Source organism: Antennarius striatus, chromosome 16, assembly GCF_040054535.1.
Source record: "Antennarius striatus isolate MH-2024 chromosome 16, ASM4005453v1, whole genome shotgun sequence".
Classification (NCBI taxonomy): domain Eukaryota; kingdom Metazoa; phylum Chordata; class Actinopteri; order Lophiiformes; family Antennariidae; genus Antennarius; species Antennarius striatus.
In genome coordinates, this window is record NC_090791.1 from 17,786,667 (window position 1) to 17,804,623 (window position 17,957).

General features: G+C 45.8%; 2 protein-coding genes across 3 annotated transcripts; both read left to right on the forward strand.

Annotated features, from left to right (window-relative positions):
- On the forward strand, positions 1 to 3,111 carry nfil3-6 (nuclear factor, interleukin 3 regulated, member 6). The gene is made up of 2 exons (XM_068336521.1): positions 1 to 212; positions 1,085 to 3,111. Exon 2 carries the CDS (start codon positions 1,159 to 1,161, stop codon positions 2,311 to 2,313), a length of 1,155 nt encoding a protein of 384 aa, XP_068192622.1. The 5' UTR covers positions 1 to 212; positions 1,085 to 1,158; the 3' UTR covers positions 2,314 to 3,111.
- Positions 3,112 to 7,453: 4,342 nt separating this feature from the next.
- On the forward strand, positions 7,454 to 17,236 carry nfil3-2 (nuclear factor, interleukin 3 regulated, member 2). Of its 2 annotated transcripts, none has more exons than XM_068337500.1 (2): positions 7,454 to 7,708; positions 12,879 to 17,236. In XM_068337500.1, exon 2 carries the CDS (start codon positions 13,369 to 13,371, stop codon positions 15,160 to 15,162), a length of 1,794 nt encoding a protein of 597 aa, XP_068193601.1. In that variant the 5' UTR covers positions 7,454 to 7,708; positions 12,879 to 13,368; the 3' UTR covers positions 15,163 to 17,236. The 2 variants fall into 2 exon arrangements, with proteins under 2 accessions (XP_068193601.1, XP_068193602.1); XM_068337501.1 differs by lacking the exon at positions 7,454 to 7,708 and adding an exon at positions 8,210 to 8,380.
- Positions 17,237 to 17,957: the final 721 nt, after the last annotated feature.

The following is a 17,957-nucleotide window of genomic DNA, read 5'->3' on the forward strand; positions in this document are numbered from 1 at the left end:
TTCAAACGAGGCTACTGACCGTCCTGAGCTGAACTCCACGTTACATATAGGAGCTGCGGTATTCCAAGTGGAGCACAGAGGAGGTGCGTAACAAGCGACCGTAATATTGAGTAAGAGCGCCGAGCAGAGCCGCAGTGAGCACCGGAGGAGGCGGACGAGGAGCGGCTGTCACAACCGGAGGAACGGACGGAAGACGAGGATCTGCTTCACAGGTAAAAAACAAAAACAAAAAAAAACTCTTTTTTTCAAATCAGTTCGTTAAATTAAAAATAGACTAAAGATAACGCGGTTATATAAACACTCATTCTCATGTAGTGGTCTTTAATGTTCGCGTAAAAGTAATATCAAGCTGCTCCAAGACGCTCCACGTTTTTTGTTACCTTTATAAACTTTTAAGTTATTTAAAACTGAGTGCAAACAAGTTTTCTTCTATTGTTGTTTCATATCCTTGTTATTTTTTTATAACGAGTGCTATATTTGTACATGCGGGAGACACATCTGGTTAAGTTAATATTAATAGTCGAAAGTTCATATAAAGGTATAAATTCCAACTTGTTCAGTAAAAACTGACGGATTGTTCAGTCAGTGAGGTCTGAGATGAACAGGTTGTCTCGGATGTTTGTGAAGACAGCGATCAAGTCTCAAATGTGGGTCAGAGCTGATGAAGCGAGTGAAGACAAACTGACCGAACTGACCTTAAAACGATGACAGACTGGGGGGAGGAAAACACAAACAAACAAACAAACAAAAAAAACAAGAAGAACATAGAAATAATTCTTCATTATAAATTCAGTACTTTAACCGGTTGCACTCCTATTATTTGTGAATTTGTTTGTGACCTACATTCATTTCATGTTATATTTGAAAGTGAATGTTTCTAGAATCAGAAACTGACATGTCTGCTTTTCTCTTTGTTTATAGCCCACATTAGTCCATATTGAGAATGTAATGAGGCTTGCAACGTTATGGCACAAGTTGCTGCGGCTTTATTGGAGAGATGTAATAGGGTTACATAATGTTGTGTTGTAATGGCTCTTGCGTAACTTCTAAATCCCTCTCCTACCTTACTCTCTTTGGCCACCAGGTGGCACTGTTCTTCACCCTAAGAGGTTAACGACTACTGCACCAGACAGGAAGGAGACTTGTCTGACCGGTGAGATGTTTGAGGAGGAGTCCCACCAGATGAAGGAGCAGCAGGAGGCGGCTGTGCGCCAAGTTTTGGAGTCTCATTCAGCGCTGACTCCAAATGGAGGAGGAGGAGGAGGCATGTCCTTCACAGACGAAGCAGTCTCCATCCTGACCTCCAGCAGCCTGTTGGCGCGCTCCCTGCTGGGTAACACCTCTGCTGTCAAAAGCAAAGAGAGCCCTTCCTCCAGCAGCCGACGCAAACGTGAGTTCATCCCTCTGGATAAAAAAGACGAGGGCTACTGGGACAAGAGGAGGAAGAACAACGAAGCGGCAAAGCGCTCGCGGGAAAAGCGCCGCGTCAACGATATGGTGCTGGAGAGCCGTGTTCTGGCTCTACTGGAGGAAAACGCCCGTCTCAGGGCGGAGCTGCTGGCGCTGAAGTTTCGTTTTGGCCTGGTCAAAGACCCCTCCAGCGCCCCCATCCTGCCCCTCACTGCAATGCCCCACCAGGCCTCTCAAACCATGACGACTCACTATTACCTCCCCAGCTCCTCAAGCACACACCCAAACCCAACCAGCCAGGTGAGCAGCAGGGGGTCCAGGGAGGCTGGCAACATGTCGGAGGACTCGGGGTTCTCTACGCCAGGCGGCTCCAGCGTGGGGAGTCCCATCTTCTTTGAGGACCGGCTGAGCGATCACGGCAAGTTATCGCCACACAGAGCAGAGGAACTGGCCTACGACCTCCACCACTCCCTGTCTCCACCGCCGCCGCTCAGCGCTGGGAAAACAGACCACGCCGATGCAATGAGAAACCTTCCTCACAAGCTACGGTTCAAGACTCCTGGGAGTGGAGACGTCGCTGATGCTGGAGCGGACAGCAGTGGTACCAGACGCAGTCCCCTGCTGTCCACATCAGGGCGGGACGGTCCAAGAGAGGCCTCTAGGGGACACGGCACTGACTCCTGGATGCAACAGGTGGAGGGAGAGGAACGCCGGAAGGGGGCGCAGTCTCCCCAGTTCTACCCAGCTCCTGGTTCCAGCCTCCAGCCTCCCGTGACGCAGCACATGGAGGTCCAGTATAAACACGAGAACACTCACCTGAAGTGTCAGCTCAACTCTCTGAGTGAAGAAGTGGCTCAGCTGAAGAAGTTGTTCACGGAGCAGCTGCTGGCCAAAGCCAACTGAGGACCTGAGTCAGAGGATGAGTTGTCTCCACTTGTATGGACAGGTTTTTGCTGTAAGTGAGCCACTAGGATAGGATGACACAACTTTCAAGTCTAACAGACGTTTAACAACATGTTTGTATTTCAAAAGCTGTATTATATTGTAATAAATGCCTATAAATGTTAATTATGTAACATGATGTTAACCCCAGCCAATCAATGTTACTGAAACAGGGAGTCTTATCTGTAATAATGTCTCATGCATAATAGTTTTTCTACTCCATGCACTGTGACAACTAAATGACACAACATAAAACTGATTGCGATGCATTAAAAGTCTCGGCGGTTTGTGAAGCGATAACTGGTTTCGGTGGCGCTGAAGCCAGACAGGAGTGGAAGTCGCCCAACAAGCTGTTAACACACTCAGGGGTAGGAGATGTCCATCGATAGATCAGCGCGATTTACTGCACACGTTTATCACTGATGGCATGTGTCTGAAAACAGACGATAAATACACACAATGATACAATAAAAATATTCATCCTCTGACACTGAAGGGAAAGTGTATTTTAAATTACACAAAACACTTCTTTGACTTGTTAACACTACTTCTAGTGTGTCCCACAGTCAAGGAGTTCCACTTACATACGGTAATATTCACTGGTTTGGTGTTTCAGTCTCACTTTGGTCTCTGTTCATCCTCAGTTTGAATCACAGTATTACTAACATGGTATCTTTGTGGAGGTGATGAGTCAAATTTAATGTCTGTTGTCTTTCTGTACATTTTCTTATGAAGAATAAACACGTTTGATGGAGTTAACCGTGGCTGTGAGTTGGTTTTTACTTAAGCAGCAGAATTCTGTGATTGCATTTGAAAGATGCAAATATTTTGCAGGAAGTGGGTATATAATCAAAAGTTGCATTTTAGGAACTACAGTATTTTTGCTCAGGACTCAAAAGAGAATGTTTTATTCCCTTTGTCTTTTGATTGCTACCATATTTTGTAGGTACAATATTAAATGACTTCTATAAATCCCTGCAAATACAAGAATGATGACCAATTATACAACAAAATACTGGAATGTACATTTCCAAAATAACAGATTTTGGAGGGAACAACTGATGCAGAACAGGAGAGGGATAAGGCTTGGCTGACAGGTGCTGACACATGCAAGTGGAGTAGAGAGGAGGTCCCAATTAGACCAAGACAACTGACAACCAGACAAATAGTCATGATGATAGGAGTGTCTCCTAACACTCCATTGTTAGCCTTGGAAACACCAGAGATTTATTTGTAGCAGCTGGAGGGATTAGTGACAGTTAAAATGAGAAGGATTAGGTTAAAGAGACAACATTCAGTCACATCATACAGGATAATTATTACACGATAATTATTATTTGCATGGTGTGTATGTCCTTACTTCATATGGGTAGTCACGGTGCCTAAAATTAAATAGAATTCCACATAAACTCCGAACCAGCTGCCGAGGAGTGTTTTAAAACCACTTCCAGCCAGCAGGGGGCAGCAAAGACAAGGTGTTCTTCATCGGAGTCCGTTTCGACACCCTCCGCAAGACAAGCATGATTTGGGTCCATGCTTTTCCTATTGTTCCTGCAGGTTAGCAAGTTAGTTGGCATGGAGATGAGTTATACTTCAATCCAGCTGCAGGGAACGTGTGTTTCTCATGTGAGCATGAAAATAATAAGCTGAAGTATCAAAGGGTCAGTTGAATTAATCAGAAATAGATCTTCATCCAATTCACAAGGCATTTTGGGATCACTTTATCCATTAGAAATCCTAAAATAATGTCTTCAACACCTGTTTCCATTATTCTATTTATCCTCTCCTGCTTATGAAAAAACATTTTCAGTGTTTCGATATTTAAAAAATATATAAATAGGTTACATTTGTGCAGCTCCTGTGGAATTTTGACAACAATCCTTCAAAATAAAAAAGCAGTGTTTTGCCAGATAAACTGGAAGAACCTGTACTGAACAGACAGATGCAAAGGTAGAGGTGAGGCAGGGAGAGGGATTTGATGAATCTGCTGCAATATGCTGCTGTTACACTACCTCACTCACATCCACGCACCCGTCAAAAAAAACCACACACACACACAACCCCCACAACCCCCTCCCCCCTTTATGTTACCCCCTTTTTTTTTTCATTGAAAGGATAAAGCCTGTTGCTAGGCAGGCAGTGCGACAGTTGCCATGGGAACAATTTCAGACATAGCTGTGAGGGGGGGAAATGTTCAGTTGGGTGGGGTAAGGATGGGGTGCAAAGACAGACTGATGCGGCGAGAGAGAGTGTTTCTTTATGGGGGGGAGGGGGATCCAAGTTCACGGTCAGAGCCTCAGTGGTGTGTGTCTCCTCTGGAGGGGGGAACAAAGAGGTTCAGAGGAACGGTGGGCCACACTGGGTTCCCCTCCAGTGGTGTCTCAGGACATGGGTATGACGTGGGGGCTGGAATTAAAAATGATGGTCGTACAAACTTCACCAGTCTGAACTAATTTAGCCCCTGGATGATTCTGATCAGATCCATATCCGATTAGAAACTTTACAGAGACCAGACGGACTTACTGTAACAAACTGACTACAGCACAAAACAAAGGATTCATGCAGAATCACAGATTTAAAATCATCTTTTACATGATAAAAGCACAAAAAAAAAAACAGTTTTACAGAGAGATTGGCTGCAGAACGCACACCATAAACTAATGTTACTGTAACACGCTGGACTGAGGGACATGCTCGCAGCTTGAGGCTTGAAACTGGTTTTGAAACCCACTGGCACAAAGGATTCTGAACACACAAACACACAAACACACAAACACACTACACCCGTTCGCTGTCGAGCAGAAGAATAACAGCCTTGTAGATAAAAGGAGATGAGGAAGGAACACATCTGCTGCAGACGCCAGCCTTCAACGCAGGCAGAGCCCTCTAGAATAGAATAGAATAGAATAGAATAGAATAGAATAGAATAGAATAGAATAGAATAGAATAGAATAGAATAGAATTCAATTGAATTCAATTGAATTCAATAAATCTATTATTGCACAGCTGTGAAACGTCAGTGCATCTCCCTTCAGTTCAAACAGTAATAAATAAAACTAGGTCAAGGCAGTCAGAGACTGAAACATCCCGCAAAGGATAGGTCAGGGTACCCTGAAAGTAGTATCTGACAAGTGCATAGCTTTGACCTTTCAGGGTAGTTCAAAACAATGCACTAGCTTTGACCATAGATCAAAGCTAGTGCATAGGTTGATCAAAGCACGAGCTTTGATCTATGGTCTTACTCACACTGGCCTTCTCCCTCGTCTTTCTATCTTATCCGGTTCCTGAGATATGTGCAAAAATATCTCGGGTTATAGAAAATATCTCAGACCATAGATCAAAGCTAGTGCATTGATCTATGGTCTTACTCACACTGGTCTTCTCCCTCGTCTTTCAATCTTATCCGATTCCTGAGTGTACCAAAGTGGATATTTGACCTTGACCTAGTTTTTGTCAATGTCAAGGTCATCATCCCCTTTGCTTCCTGAGTAATTTGCTTTTTGTTTCATCTTTCTTTCTGCAACGGTTGCGAAGATATTTGGTGGACAAACGAACAAACGAACACACGAACACCGACAGTTACAATACATCACCGCTTGGAAGCAGGTTGTAATTAAACATGTAACAAACAAAAAAAGACTGTTATATGTGGTAACTAACTTGTGTCTGGTTTAAGTCTCCCCAGATGGAGAACACACAGTTCCACAGGTTTCCTGAAGCCTCCACAGACCATCACCGTCTGGACACAGCAAAATGCACGCTCAGCGTCTACGCTGCTTCTGTCCCTGGAACTAACCTGGAGGTGTCCAGATGACCCAGAGCGATGGGGACACATTCAGCTGTACAGACCGAAGAGACACACGAACAAAACAGTTCCACTCCCCCAGTCTTCGTGCGTCACGCACTGCATCAGCATGACATGCATTCTTGCTGGTGTTCAAGATTAATGCACACATGATTTACTTGACTTATGCCATCAGTTTCCCTTTGGCTGCAGCAGGTTGCTTAACTCACTTTTTCAACATCCTGCAGCTAAATTCTTCAACGTGATAACAGAGACCGGACCAGATTGTGTAACTCCTGCTCTAAATATTTCCCTGCAGGTCAGAAGGTGAAATAAACTCCATTTACTCCTTTTTTTTTTTTTTACACCAAAATGTAATTCAAGTGGAAAATGAAATATGTCTGCTTATGTTTTCATTTGATTAGTGTCACTGATATATTATTAGAAATAGTTAAAATAAGGTGATGCTATTTTCATCCAGTTTATAATCTATCCTTTTCGTTTCCATTTGGTTGATTAGATTAGCTGATAGCTGCAGCTGTCAGAACAATGTGGTGTGTTACAGAAGCACAAACTAAAGAACAAAATGATTCAGCAATAGTTTGACTTTCACCCAAATTTAGTTTTAAACTAAATTTTTCTTTTTCCCTCAAACAAAAGCGAGAAAGTACATAAAGTATATGTAAGGAAAAAGTAGTGAAGGTCATTCTGACTGGATGCTTTAGTGCAAATTTAAGCATCATTCAAAGTGATTATATGTATAGTATATATGCTGTTTGTTTAGGGTCTTTAGAAAAACCTAAAAAGCTTTTCATCAATCTTTCTGCAGCCGGGATGTAAACCCAAGCCAACCAGCTGAAGTTCAGTTCACACTGGGGGGAACTCGGTCTGATTCTCTGCAGCACTGAGCAAACATTCCCCAAAATGTTTGAACGGAATGAATGAACGAATGAAAGTAAAAACGGAGATGTGGAGGAAGGAGGCGTGAAGACGTCCTTCCAGAAACACCAGCCTGTTTGAGAGCACCTGCTCTCTGATGCTTTGTGTTTGGAACTAGTAACCTCGTTCCAGTGCTCCATCTGACGGGGCCCCGCCCACACCGGGCCTCTCTCCTCCTAACCCCCCACTCCCCACCCCCGTATCAACTCCCGCAACAGGATTTGGAGACGGAGAGAGAGAGAGAGAGGGAGGGAGGGGGCAGAGCCGAGAGAGAGAAACAAAAAACGTGACTAGGCGCCCAAAGCGTCCTGTTATGCAACAACTGACCTACTAACATACATTTAGAGACTGAGAAGAGCACAGAGAGAGAGAGAGAGGGAGAGAGAGAGAGAGAGAGAGAGACGGAAACACACTTACAGAGAGAGAGGGAGAGAGAGAGAGAGAGAGGGAGGAAGAGAGGGAGAGAGAATTGGAATATGACATGAAAACAAGCGCCTCCGTGCTCACACTTTTACCTGCACCGACCGGAGGAGCGCGTTCTCAGTGACGGTGTTTACGCGTGAGGGCAGCCGATGCGCAAAGCGGATAACTGTACGGGGAGAGTCCTCTGTAGGGTGTCTTCACAGACCAAAGGTGAGTTAGTGATGTTAGTGATGTTATGTTGGAATGGAAGTGATTATTCGGTGTGATTGGCTCGGGGTTTTTTTTTTCTTATTATTTTTATTTGTAACGCCCAAGGTTTTGTTTTGGTGCCTGTGCGCATCGGCAATGTCAGCGTGAGGCTGTTTCCTCCTCTGGAGATAAGTGGGGGTCCGTGTGTGTGTGTGTGTGTGTTTGTGGGGGGAAGGGGGTGTGGGGGGGTGACTAGAGGTTATTAAGGGATTTTTTTTAGTTAAAAAAAAAAAAAAAAAAAGGTGCGGTGCGTCTGGTGGAAGGACCGGGCTGAATGGAGCGGTGCGCCGCGCTGGTAACGACAGTGGGTCAACACATCCGCCCTTTGCGTGGATGGAGCGCACACTTCTCTCTGTCACGTGTAGCAGGTCTTTGTAAAGGTTAACGCGGCTGCACGCCCCCCCCCCCCCCGGTTAACCCTTTAATGGGCTGCAGTGTGAAGGCGCGCAACACAACCTACCCAGACAGGCAGGATCGTTCGTCCCTGATACGCGTGGACACATCGGGGTTTTTGGTTTTTTTTTACGTACTCAGAGGTGGTTTACGTACACGGTGTGGGACTGATTGTGCCACAAAGAGAAAAAGGATGAAGAATGTTGAAGTTCAGGCTCCGATGAGCGCAGCCACAGGCAGGTGAGTTGCGGATCCAGAACATCTGGATCAAAAGTGGGTCAGACGTGTCTGCGTGATCACGAGCAGTTCGGTTACATTTACATGAAAAGAAATGTATTTATTCATACTTTAAAAGCAGAACGTGGACTACCATTTGTTGAGTCGCGGTTATTTTTGAGACACTGGATAAATCTCTCGAAAGGATCCACGCAGTCTCCTTGGATGACTGAGGATCCGATTAAATATGCATGAAGCCGATTTGTCAGACAGGGCAACAAAGGAGGCATGTGGTAGAACAGATTACACGCAGTGCGTTTCCACGCGATTTGAGGGGGGGGAAAAATCCCTCGTTTGTGTGTGTGTTTGCGTTCGGTTGGTATCATGTGGCGTCAAAGATTCGTGAAGGTCTAATAATGGATTTAAACGGATATTTTTTTAAAAACACGCGTGGCTGCAGCGCAAATCTGGTGTGCAGCGCTGTGGAATGTTCTGACTGCAGAATAAAAAAGACACCGAGGCATAAAATTTGATCAACTGTTTAAAATAGAGAAGTCATGTTCGTGTGATTTTTCACGCCGGCTTTGTGGTTTGCGCGCTGCACGTGGACACGGACACCCCACTCATCTTTCTCCTCCGGCTTTCCTTTGCGTCGAGACATCAGCATTCATACAAGACAATCCGTGTTCTTAGAATTCATTCATCACAACAGTGTGAAGCTGATTAATTGCGTGGACGTGGGGGCTGATGTTGTTCTGCATCCAAGGACAGCTTTTAGCGAAAGCGCATTTTTAAGTTGTGCGCCTCCCGCATCTTCAGCTCAATGAGATGCAGCAAATTATTACCTAGCTTACGCAGGTTGCGTAACGTATGAATTAAATAATTAAAGTTGGATTAAAGAACGGTGTTGGTTATGCAATGTTTGGAAAACCGGAGTCTGTCTTTCCAGCGCTGCGCGCTGCAGCGGAGCGGCGGCCGCCAATTGGTTGGCGCACACACTGGGTCTCTATGCCAGCTATGAATGTAGGTCACATTAGTCCGGGGAGGGGGGGGGGTGCTGTGGCGCACTGACTAGAAAGGCGGAATAAAAAAAAAAACCCCACACCAAAATAAATCCTAGCCCCGCCATAACAAAGAAACGAGGCGCACATGTAGATCCAAACCCTGTGATCCAATTCAAGTCCAGTTGGGGGGAGGAAACACCTGAGTCCTTATTCTTTGTGGACCCCACTGTGTTACTGACCCAAACTGTGGAGACCACTGTGGGCATTTGTTCCTGATGAAGCCTTGAGGTCGTGCCCAGGAGTCTGTCCCACTTTGTGGCTTCTCAACTTTCTTTCTCAAGTTTTCCAGGCGCATGTGAAATGATAAAAGATGAGGGCCGCTCTTTGTTGGTGCGCTGCGGTTAGGAGCCAGCAACAGAAGCAAATTACAGCATTTAGTAGGCCAGGGAAGCACATGTGACTGGTGCAACACATGGCCCCAGTCTCTGCTCTTTCCTTTTTCCAGACAAGGGGGTTACAAGGCGACGTGTTGGTGGAACAAGGATCCTGGATGGGACTCCCCCTCGCTTAGCAGAACGCCCCCACTTCTTAGGCGAGTGATTTTTCTTGGTCAGACAGTAAGCCCCAGACTTGGAATTCAAACATACCTCACCCAATAACCCCCCCCCCCCCAGCTTTGCACCACGTGCCAAAGATTGCATTCTTCACAAGGGGGAGCGAGCAGTTTCATCATTCCTTGTTTTCGCCGAAGCGTGAGCCCCCACCCTCTCCCTTTTTTTTTTTTTTTTTTTAAATTTTAGATCTGCTCCCATTTCCTGAAACGCTCCACAGAAACACGTGCAGGGGTGGGTGGGGTGGGGGGGTCTGAACCCAGTTCACTTTTTCCACAGCTCATCGCCACGTTTAGCCCGGCGGTTTGGGCTCTTCAGGTTTTGTTCTTGCAACTTGGGTTTCTTTTCCTGAGCGATCGTTCCACAAGTGCCACAGAGGAGAAGTGATGACACGTGAAGAATAAATATGATAGATGGTGTGGAGTCAGATGTATGGATGTATCTGAGGGGGTCAGAGGAACCACACACACATCCTGTGACGTCCATCGTCCATCTTTTGTTACAGAACATTGTTTTTGTCACCATCTGCTTTTGGCCATATCACACGACTGGCTCAGAGGAGGGGATAGAAAGGCTCTTATGATTGGCTGCCCTTTCTGTTTCCCCCCTTTTGTTGCTATGGGTGACACATTCCTTCTATTGATGCAATACCATCATTGTCGCATTTTGCCTCTGGTTGTCCCCCCTTTATCAGGCTCCAGTTTAATCTCAATCGCCATTTTATTCTTTGTTTTAACGTTTCCTCGTTCGTTTCTTTTATTCCCTTTGTCTCGACTCCACTTGTTTGCGCCTCCGTCTATATTTAGACAGCGCTCTAATTCTCCAGCCCTTTTTTTTTAGTAGTCCTCCCATCTCTATTTGTCTTTTTCTCCTGATCCGCCCCTCGTCTCTCGCCACCTCACCTCTCTGCAGCTCGGCTGACCTATATTCCAGTGAGCCGTTCAGCGGAGGCCCGACTAGTGTTTACAGAGTGCGGTCGGTTCCAAGTTTCTGGGTCAGTGGGACATGCCGAGGAAAAAAAAAAAAGTCTTTCCCTTCATTCTTTCTCCCTCCTGCCCAATGGCCACATGTCGAAGCCTCACGAGGACGGCCTTCACCCACTGAGTCAGGCAGAGACACTAAATGAATTCATTGTTAAGGAAAAGCAGTTCCTTTCGATTAATTCAGAGAAAAGTTTGAATGGACGTCTCATATTTTCTGTATTCTGTGGGGAAAAAAATAATAGAATCCTATCCTTGGAATCGGGGTACAAATCTATATTCATTACCAGACTATTCATGTTGTTGCATAATGGTGTCAGATTGTGAGGAAGAGCAGAGTACATGTAATCCAAATGCGTCATCAGATTATGACATGACGGGTTCAGAATGTGTAATAGAGCTTATAGTTTAATCTACTGTAGATGTTCCAGATGTTGGGTAACACACATTTATTACAGCTTGTAACAGGTATGGTAAAAAATAATAATAAAAAAAAAATAAAAAAAACAACTTATGACTGTTCTAATGCATACATTAAATCAGTCAAGAAAGGAAATATTAAAGCTTCCAATTTATGAGACTGGACTCACCTCATCAGTCTGATAAGGGCCACAAAATAAATGATTTATACTTTAATCCTTACAGCTGGGGGCTAAAAATAAATTTCTCTTTTTTTTTCTTATATTTATTATTATACTCTAATAAATCAAAATTAATTCTACTTTGGTTCAGTCGTCTGTTTCCATAGTTAATGGGACTCCCTGCTTTCTTTTTTTTTCCATCTCTGAGTCACTGTTTTCCGCGGTCATGAGATTTTCCGAAGCCTTTGCATGTGAGAAGTGTTCAGTGTTTCTTGCTCGACTCCTGCCTCCCTTCTCCGTCTTCCAATCGTGTCTTACGGACGTTTGACATGCATTCTCCAGTCGTTCTCCTGTCAGCAGCTCCAGCTCTCTTACCTGTCAGCATCTCTAACCTTGACCTACATGCCTGCTCCTTTTGTTCGTCTTATCTCTTCGCTCTGCGTCAGTAATTCAACACGGAGTTGTTTTAGTGAAAAATGCTGCCACATTCCTCTATTGTTGAATGAAGTGTGTGTGTGTGGGGGGGGGTGTCAAAACGTGCAGAGCAAACTGTTTGTAATGTGCAGAGATAACAGTTACTCAACGTGACATGAGGCTGTGTGGAAATGACCCATCTAACTGTTCCTCAGCGGTTTCACGTCGGACAGGTTCTGATGCTTGATTGGCAAAAAAAGTAGCGTGTGAAGATATTACTGCACAACTCAGTCAATAAACACAAGTAAGTTTTTGCAGGACGTTGATTCAGGAAAGGATTATAAATAATCACAAACGAGAAATCCACGATATAGTCGCTATATCGTGGAATTCTGTTTTTTTTGCAGGTGGTTCCTGGAATGCATTAACCGCCAGAAACAAGGGGTCACTATTTATTTATGGTGTGGGCTTTTCTCCGTTGCCACTGGTGTCATTTGTAGTTACATGGTTCAGCGCTCCTTCAGCAGTCTGAAAAGAGGGGGCCTGAGAGGCTCCCACATGTTTTATAGACATCTCTGCATCCATAGCGTAACTCATTGAAACAGGATCACCCAGCCATCCAATGAACTCGCTGCCCTCATTACATCACACAGTCAACATCAGCACACCAGGCTAAAGGTCAGGGGTCATAGGCCACAGACGGAGCATATCAATAGCGGGGCTAAAAGGTCAGACGGCAAGGTTGGGTGACCAGTCATTGGTTGCCAGGGTAACGTCATTAGAGCCAGACAGCTAAAGACAAATGCCACTTTGATCAATACGTCTCTAAAAACTTCTCAGAATTCTTCCTTGAAGTCGGATATGAGCAGAATGCAGCGGCGGCGGTTCCCCTAGATTAACATGTCCTTTTTTGTGTGTTTTTGTCTTTGCAGCTTTTCATCCTGTCGTCAACCACACAGACAAGAGAGGCAGACAGAGGGAAGAGGAGCGAGGCTCCCCAAAAGACTGACGCACTGAGGTAGACGGGCCGACCTACTTCCTGCTGTTCGCTCGGAGATCGAGGACAACTCTTCACCGGCTCAGCTCAGTGGGTTGTTCTCCTTCCAAACATTTAACAACCAACAAAAGAGAAGCTGATCATTGAAGACCAATACTCAGAAGAGTCTGCACACTGACCCAGAACCCTTTAAGAGATGAACGGAGGGTCACGCACCTTGAGCTCCAGCTGTTTTTGTGTGGCTAACATGGACACTTGAAGCCTCTCCTGTCACAACTGCACTGAACCTGCAATCAAACAAAACAAAAAAAAGTTTGGGAGAAGACAGTAAAAACTTTTTTCTCTCACCTCCTCCTGTCTGTGACCTCTGAACTGGTTATTCCCCCCCAGCTGACCAGGAAACAAACCAAGCTGGCTAGGCAAGAATGGAAAATCTGACTACAGCTCTAAAAACATTGAACAAAAACTCAGGGACTAATCTAAACTGCCTTGAGACCCTCAGCGGTTATGAGGAGTCCTCTTCTGCACACGGAAGTCCAGCTCGTATGGGCCGCGTTAGCAAACCCAAATCCAATATGAACTGCAGGCGAAAGCGTGAGTTCATTTCCGATGAGAAGAAGGATGCCTCTTATTGGGAGAAACGCCGCAAAAACAACGAGGCCGCCAAACGCTCGCGGGAGAAGCGGCGTCTCAATGATATGGTCCTGGAGAACCGTGTCATTGCACTGAATGATGAGAATGTAAGGCTCAAGACGGAGCTGCTCCAGCTGAAGCTGCGCTTTGGCCTCATAAGCACCGCCTCCTACATCGAAAAGAGCCAGCAGATTGGTGGAGGCAACAACACAGGAAGTGGGAGCTCGTCCTCCTCCTCCTCCTCTACGCTGTACTACTCCAGCGGGTACTCCAGCAGTTCTCAGGTAATGATGAACTCTGACTCCTCGGAAACGGAGCAGTCGAGCCGCAGCGACGGCCACAGGCAGCTGGCGAAGTACTCCCCCCGCGGCTCCCTGTCCGACATGTCGGACGGCTCTTCCAGGGACAGCCCGGAGCCCATCCCGTTTGAGATCAAACAGGAAGCAGACAGGTTGGAGATGGACATCACCAACGGTACCACCACCCAGATCATGTTCAACATCCACCGCGGCCTCTCCTCGGTGCCCACCCACCACCAGATCCAGCAGCATCCTCAGGAGCTGGAGGGGGCGTATCATACCCAGCAGCCCCTTCACCATCATCACCAACAACAACAGCCCCATCAAGAGCTTGTTACCCCCATTAACACTGTTAGTCAGTCCACCCCCCACCCGCCTGCTGCTCAGAGGAGCGTCATCCTGTACGGCTCCAGCAGCGCCTCCTACCCCGTCGACACCCTGACGAGGCAGCAGGACGTGGAGGCGACCCAGAAGCAGGTGGGGTGCCTGTCCCAGTCCGTCACGGACACCTCCACAGAGACGCTGGCTGAGGTGACCAAACAGCTGGAGAGGAAGACGTTAGACTCCCCGCCGTACGAGTTCTCAGACGGTGGGGAGAGACAGGCCTACAGGATTTGTCAACTTCCGCAGGAAGTTCCACAAGAGAGCGACTCGTCTGCCGAGTTCATCCCAAACCAGTCCCACCTGTACCACCACCTCCAGCAGCCTCTTCATTCATACCTCAGTGCCCAAGACGAGGAGCCGCCTGTGCTCACCTACGAGGGCGGGCCCAGGGGCGAGTCGTGCTACCCCAGCCAATCGAGCTCCTCTAGTAAGGACACCTCGTCCAGCGACGGAGACCCCCGCAGCTCCGACAAGGATGCCTCCACGGATGACGACGAGTCACCATCTTCATCCTGCTCAGACACGGGCAGCTACCACCGTCAGCATCTTGCCGGCGCCCCCCACCTGCCTTCCTCGCCGCCGCCCCCTTCACAAGCCTGCTTTCGCAGTCAGGCCCAGGACCCCCACGGGGAGGTGAAGGGGACGGCGCTGCCCCACAAACTCAGACTGAAACACCGCGCCATGAGCACCAGCAGCAGCAGCAACTGCTCCGGTCAGGAGTCCCCCACCACCCCCCCATCGGCCACACCGCCTCCCCTGCCCCAGCACGCCTACCTGTCCTTCATGTCACAGCAGAACTCGCATCGAGACGTGGCCTGCAACCAGGCAGTCTCAGGGGAGGGGGCCAAGAAGGACAGCGGGAAAAAGGAGACGGGCGGACGTCGACCCAAGAGGCGAGATTAGGGAGAACTTGTCACAACCAACCCCCCCCCCCCTTAAGAACTACCCTGCCATCATGCCTTTGCCCTATAATCACACCCCTCCCTGTTTGAGCCCTTGGGACAGAAAGCTGGGCTTTTCTACTCCCCCCCAACCCCCCCTTAAATCACCAAAAAAGGCTGGACATCTTGTAGGGCTGTATCATATCTGTATATACTGTACAAACGTGTCATTTCTTTCATCCTTTACATACAGAAGCACTTTTGTTTATGTGATGAGAGGAGGAATGGAACTGCCAGCTTTTCTACTTTTGTAATCCAACAGTGTGTCAGCATACTGGACGGCAACGTTTTGGTCACTCACAAAGAAGAATGTAGGAGAATTCAGAAGTTTTGAGCTTTATCAGAACTATAAATTTGGTACATATCTGACTACAGACGAACATACACACGTATGGCTATCTGCCTTAAATAAAATCAAATGCAAACATACACTGGGAACAACTCCCTCGACCAAAGAAGCACTAACATTACAAGTATTTGGTTCCATACCTCTTCCCAGACCCTACCTCTACCAACCCATACTCCCAAACATCTCCATTATTTCACAAAAAAGATTGCCATCACCTTTATTTTTTAAGCACTTGGTTTTTTATATTATTGTGATATATGAATATATGTATCTATTATAAATATATATTTTACAAAGAAATTTGAATACGGTTTCAACAAAAAATGCGACAAAACCTCCAAATGGTTCAAGAGGGTTTTTTGAAAATCACCATCCTATTAAAGATACACTTTGCTAAATATCCACATTGTCCACCGTTGCTACAGGACCCACCTGAATCAGAACACCTCTCTTCCTGATTGTTAAGCTTTAGCCGTTTAATGCCCTGTTTACACAGAAACAGCTCTCCTTTTGGAGTGCCAACAGCACTGAATGGAAAAAAAAATGTTTCCTGAGGCACAGGTCTCATTAAAATGTTGGAATTTCTTAACCTTTAACCAGCCTTTAAATATTCGGTGCACTTCACCAGCTGCAGGCTATTAGCCTTTTAGTTTATTTTAGCTTTATCAACCATTTCTCTTTGTTACCATTCACTGGCCCAAATGTATTTATTTCCCTCTTCTCCATATGCCCATCACTGTAGAAAAGCCCACCGGGACATAGACGGGGAATGTGTACAGACCTTTCTAGATACACACTGCAGCCTTGAATCTGAACTATAACAGAGGCACACGGGACACACTGGGGGGGGGGGGGCAAAGAAGCTCCGATTCATTTAACCATGACGCAGAGCTCTGAACAAGATTCTCTTTTGTCTTCATGCGAAGGGTTGTTTTTGTTGTGTGACTGGTCACGCCGTTTCAGGATCACATTAGATTCCTGGTAATTTTTTTTTTTTGTAAAAATCAAATGCCAAAACAAATTTCTCTCAGCCTGAAATTGGTGTTAAAATTCCCCCAACAACCACCTGAGCTTCAATTATGGAGGACATGGTCTGTTGGTTCCCTCGTGCCTCTGTTATTCAGTTCACTGGTTATTCATCTCTTTCTCATTGTGGTTCTGCTACTGGACAGTGATGGATTGCCTGCACTGGATCCTAGTTAACAGATGTCTATGTACCATGTTTGGCTTTTTTGGTGCTTGTGTATAAATGTAAAGCCCCCCCCCCCACACCACCACCCTTGAACAACACTGTAATGTTTATTGCATTTGGTTTTATATCCTCCTTTTTTCGTCAAGGTGTTGTTCTTTTCCTATATGCTGTGTCTCTCCTCTTATTGACTGTGATGACATGTATTTGCCTCATTCCTCCTCCCCCCTTTGCCCCTCTTCAGTGTGTATTAATCGGTAATGTTTGTAGTTTTGCTGATGGTTTTATGAAAAAGATAAGAAAAAAAAAACAAACAAGCAAAGATAGCGTGGTGTTTAGAGATGGGTGGTGGTTGGTCTGGTTGGTCATTACCATCGCTTCCTTATGACATGAATATGTATGTAAAGACACTAATGTTCATTGTGGAAGATGGGAGCATTTCAAGTTTGAAAAATAAATAAAAAGAATGTTGACTCAGTCTACATATCATGAAAACAGCCTGATTTTTTTTGTTGCCTTTTCACTGCTGTTGGTGTGTTTTAGCAAAATAACATAAAGTATTTTCCGAACTATAAGGCACACCTAAAAGCCTTTAATTTTCTCAAAAACCGTATGAAAAATACTGCTTATTTACATATTGTGCAGACATATATATCATGCACTCCACTGACTTATATTTCTACAATCCACAAAGTAAGACTGAAATGAAACTGGTTAGCATTAGCAGTTAGTTAGCAGCATTGGTTACCTGTCAGTCTGTTCTTACTAGAGCCAGGAGTTAGGTAATACATTGGGTTGACATAACACGTTGAATCGCTTCCAGTGACTCATGTAATGAAACAGGGTGACAAAGAATGTTAACCAGTGTTATATTTGTTCCTTTTGTGAAACAGGTGACAGGCGCACCCTGTGTATGTCACCATTGTGCAGAAGTAGTTTTGTATAGCTTTCTATTCCTCATGGGAAACGCGCTCCTGATGGCATGAGAAGATGACCTGCATAAGACGAGTGTAGCGGTGACACACTGCAGGGCCGATTCAGAAAACTCCCTGGCAAGCTTATCTGACGTAATACTGACCTACTTCTTCAAATAGACATGAGCTTAACGCATGAAAATACCATCAAACATCGCTATCGCGTTTAACACACGTACACCAGCTCCTCTGATTGCAGGCTGTGAACTTGATTCTCGTGTTTGAACCTCTGAAGTTTGACAAAC

What these genes read in the sequence shown, in the direction of transcription:
- nfil3-6 (XM_068336521.1), top strand. Translation starts at nt 1,159, where the DNA reads ATGTTTGAGGAGGAGTCCCACCAGATGAAGGAGCAGCAGGAGGCGGCT.
- nfil3-2 (XM_068337500.1), top strand. Translation starts at nt 13,369, where the DNA reads ATGGAAAATCTGACTACAGCTCTAAAAACATTGAACAAAAACTCAGGG.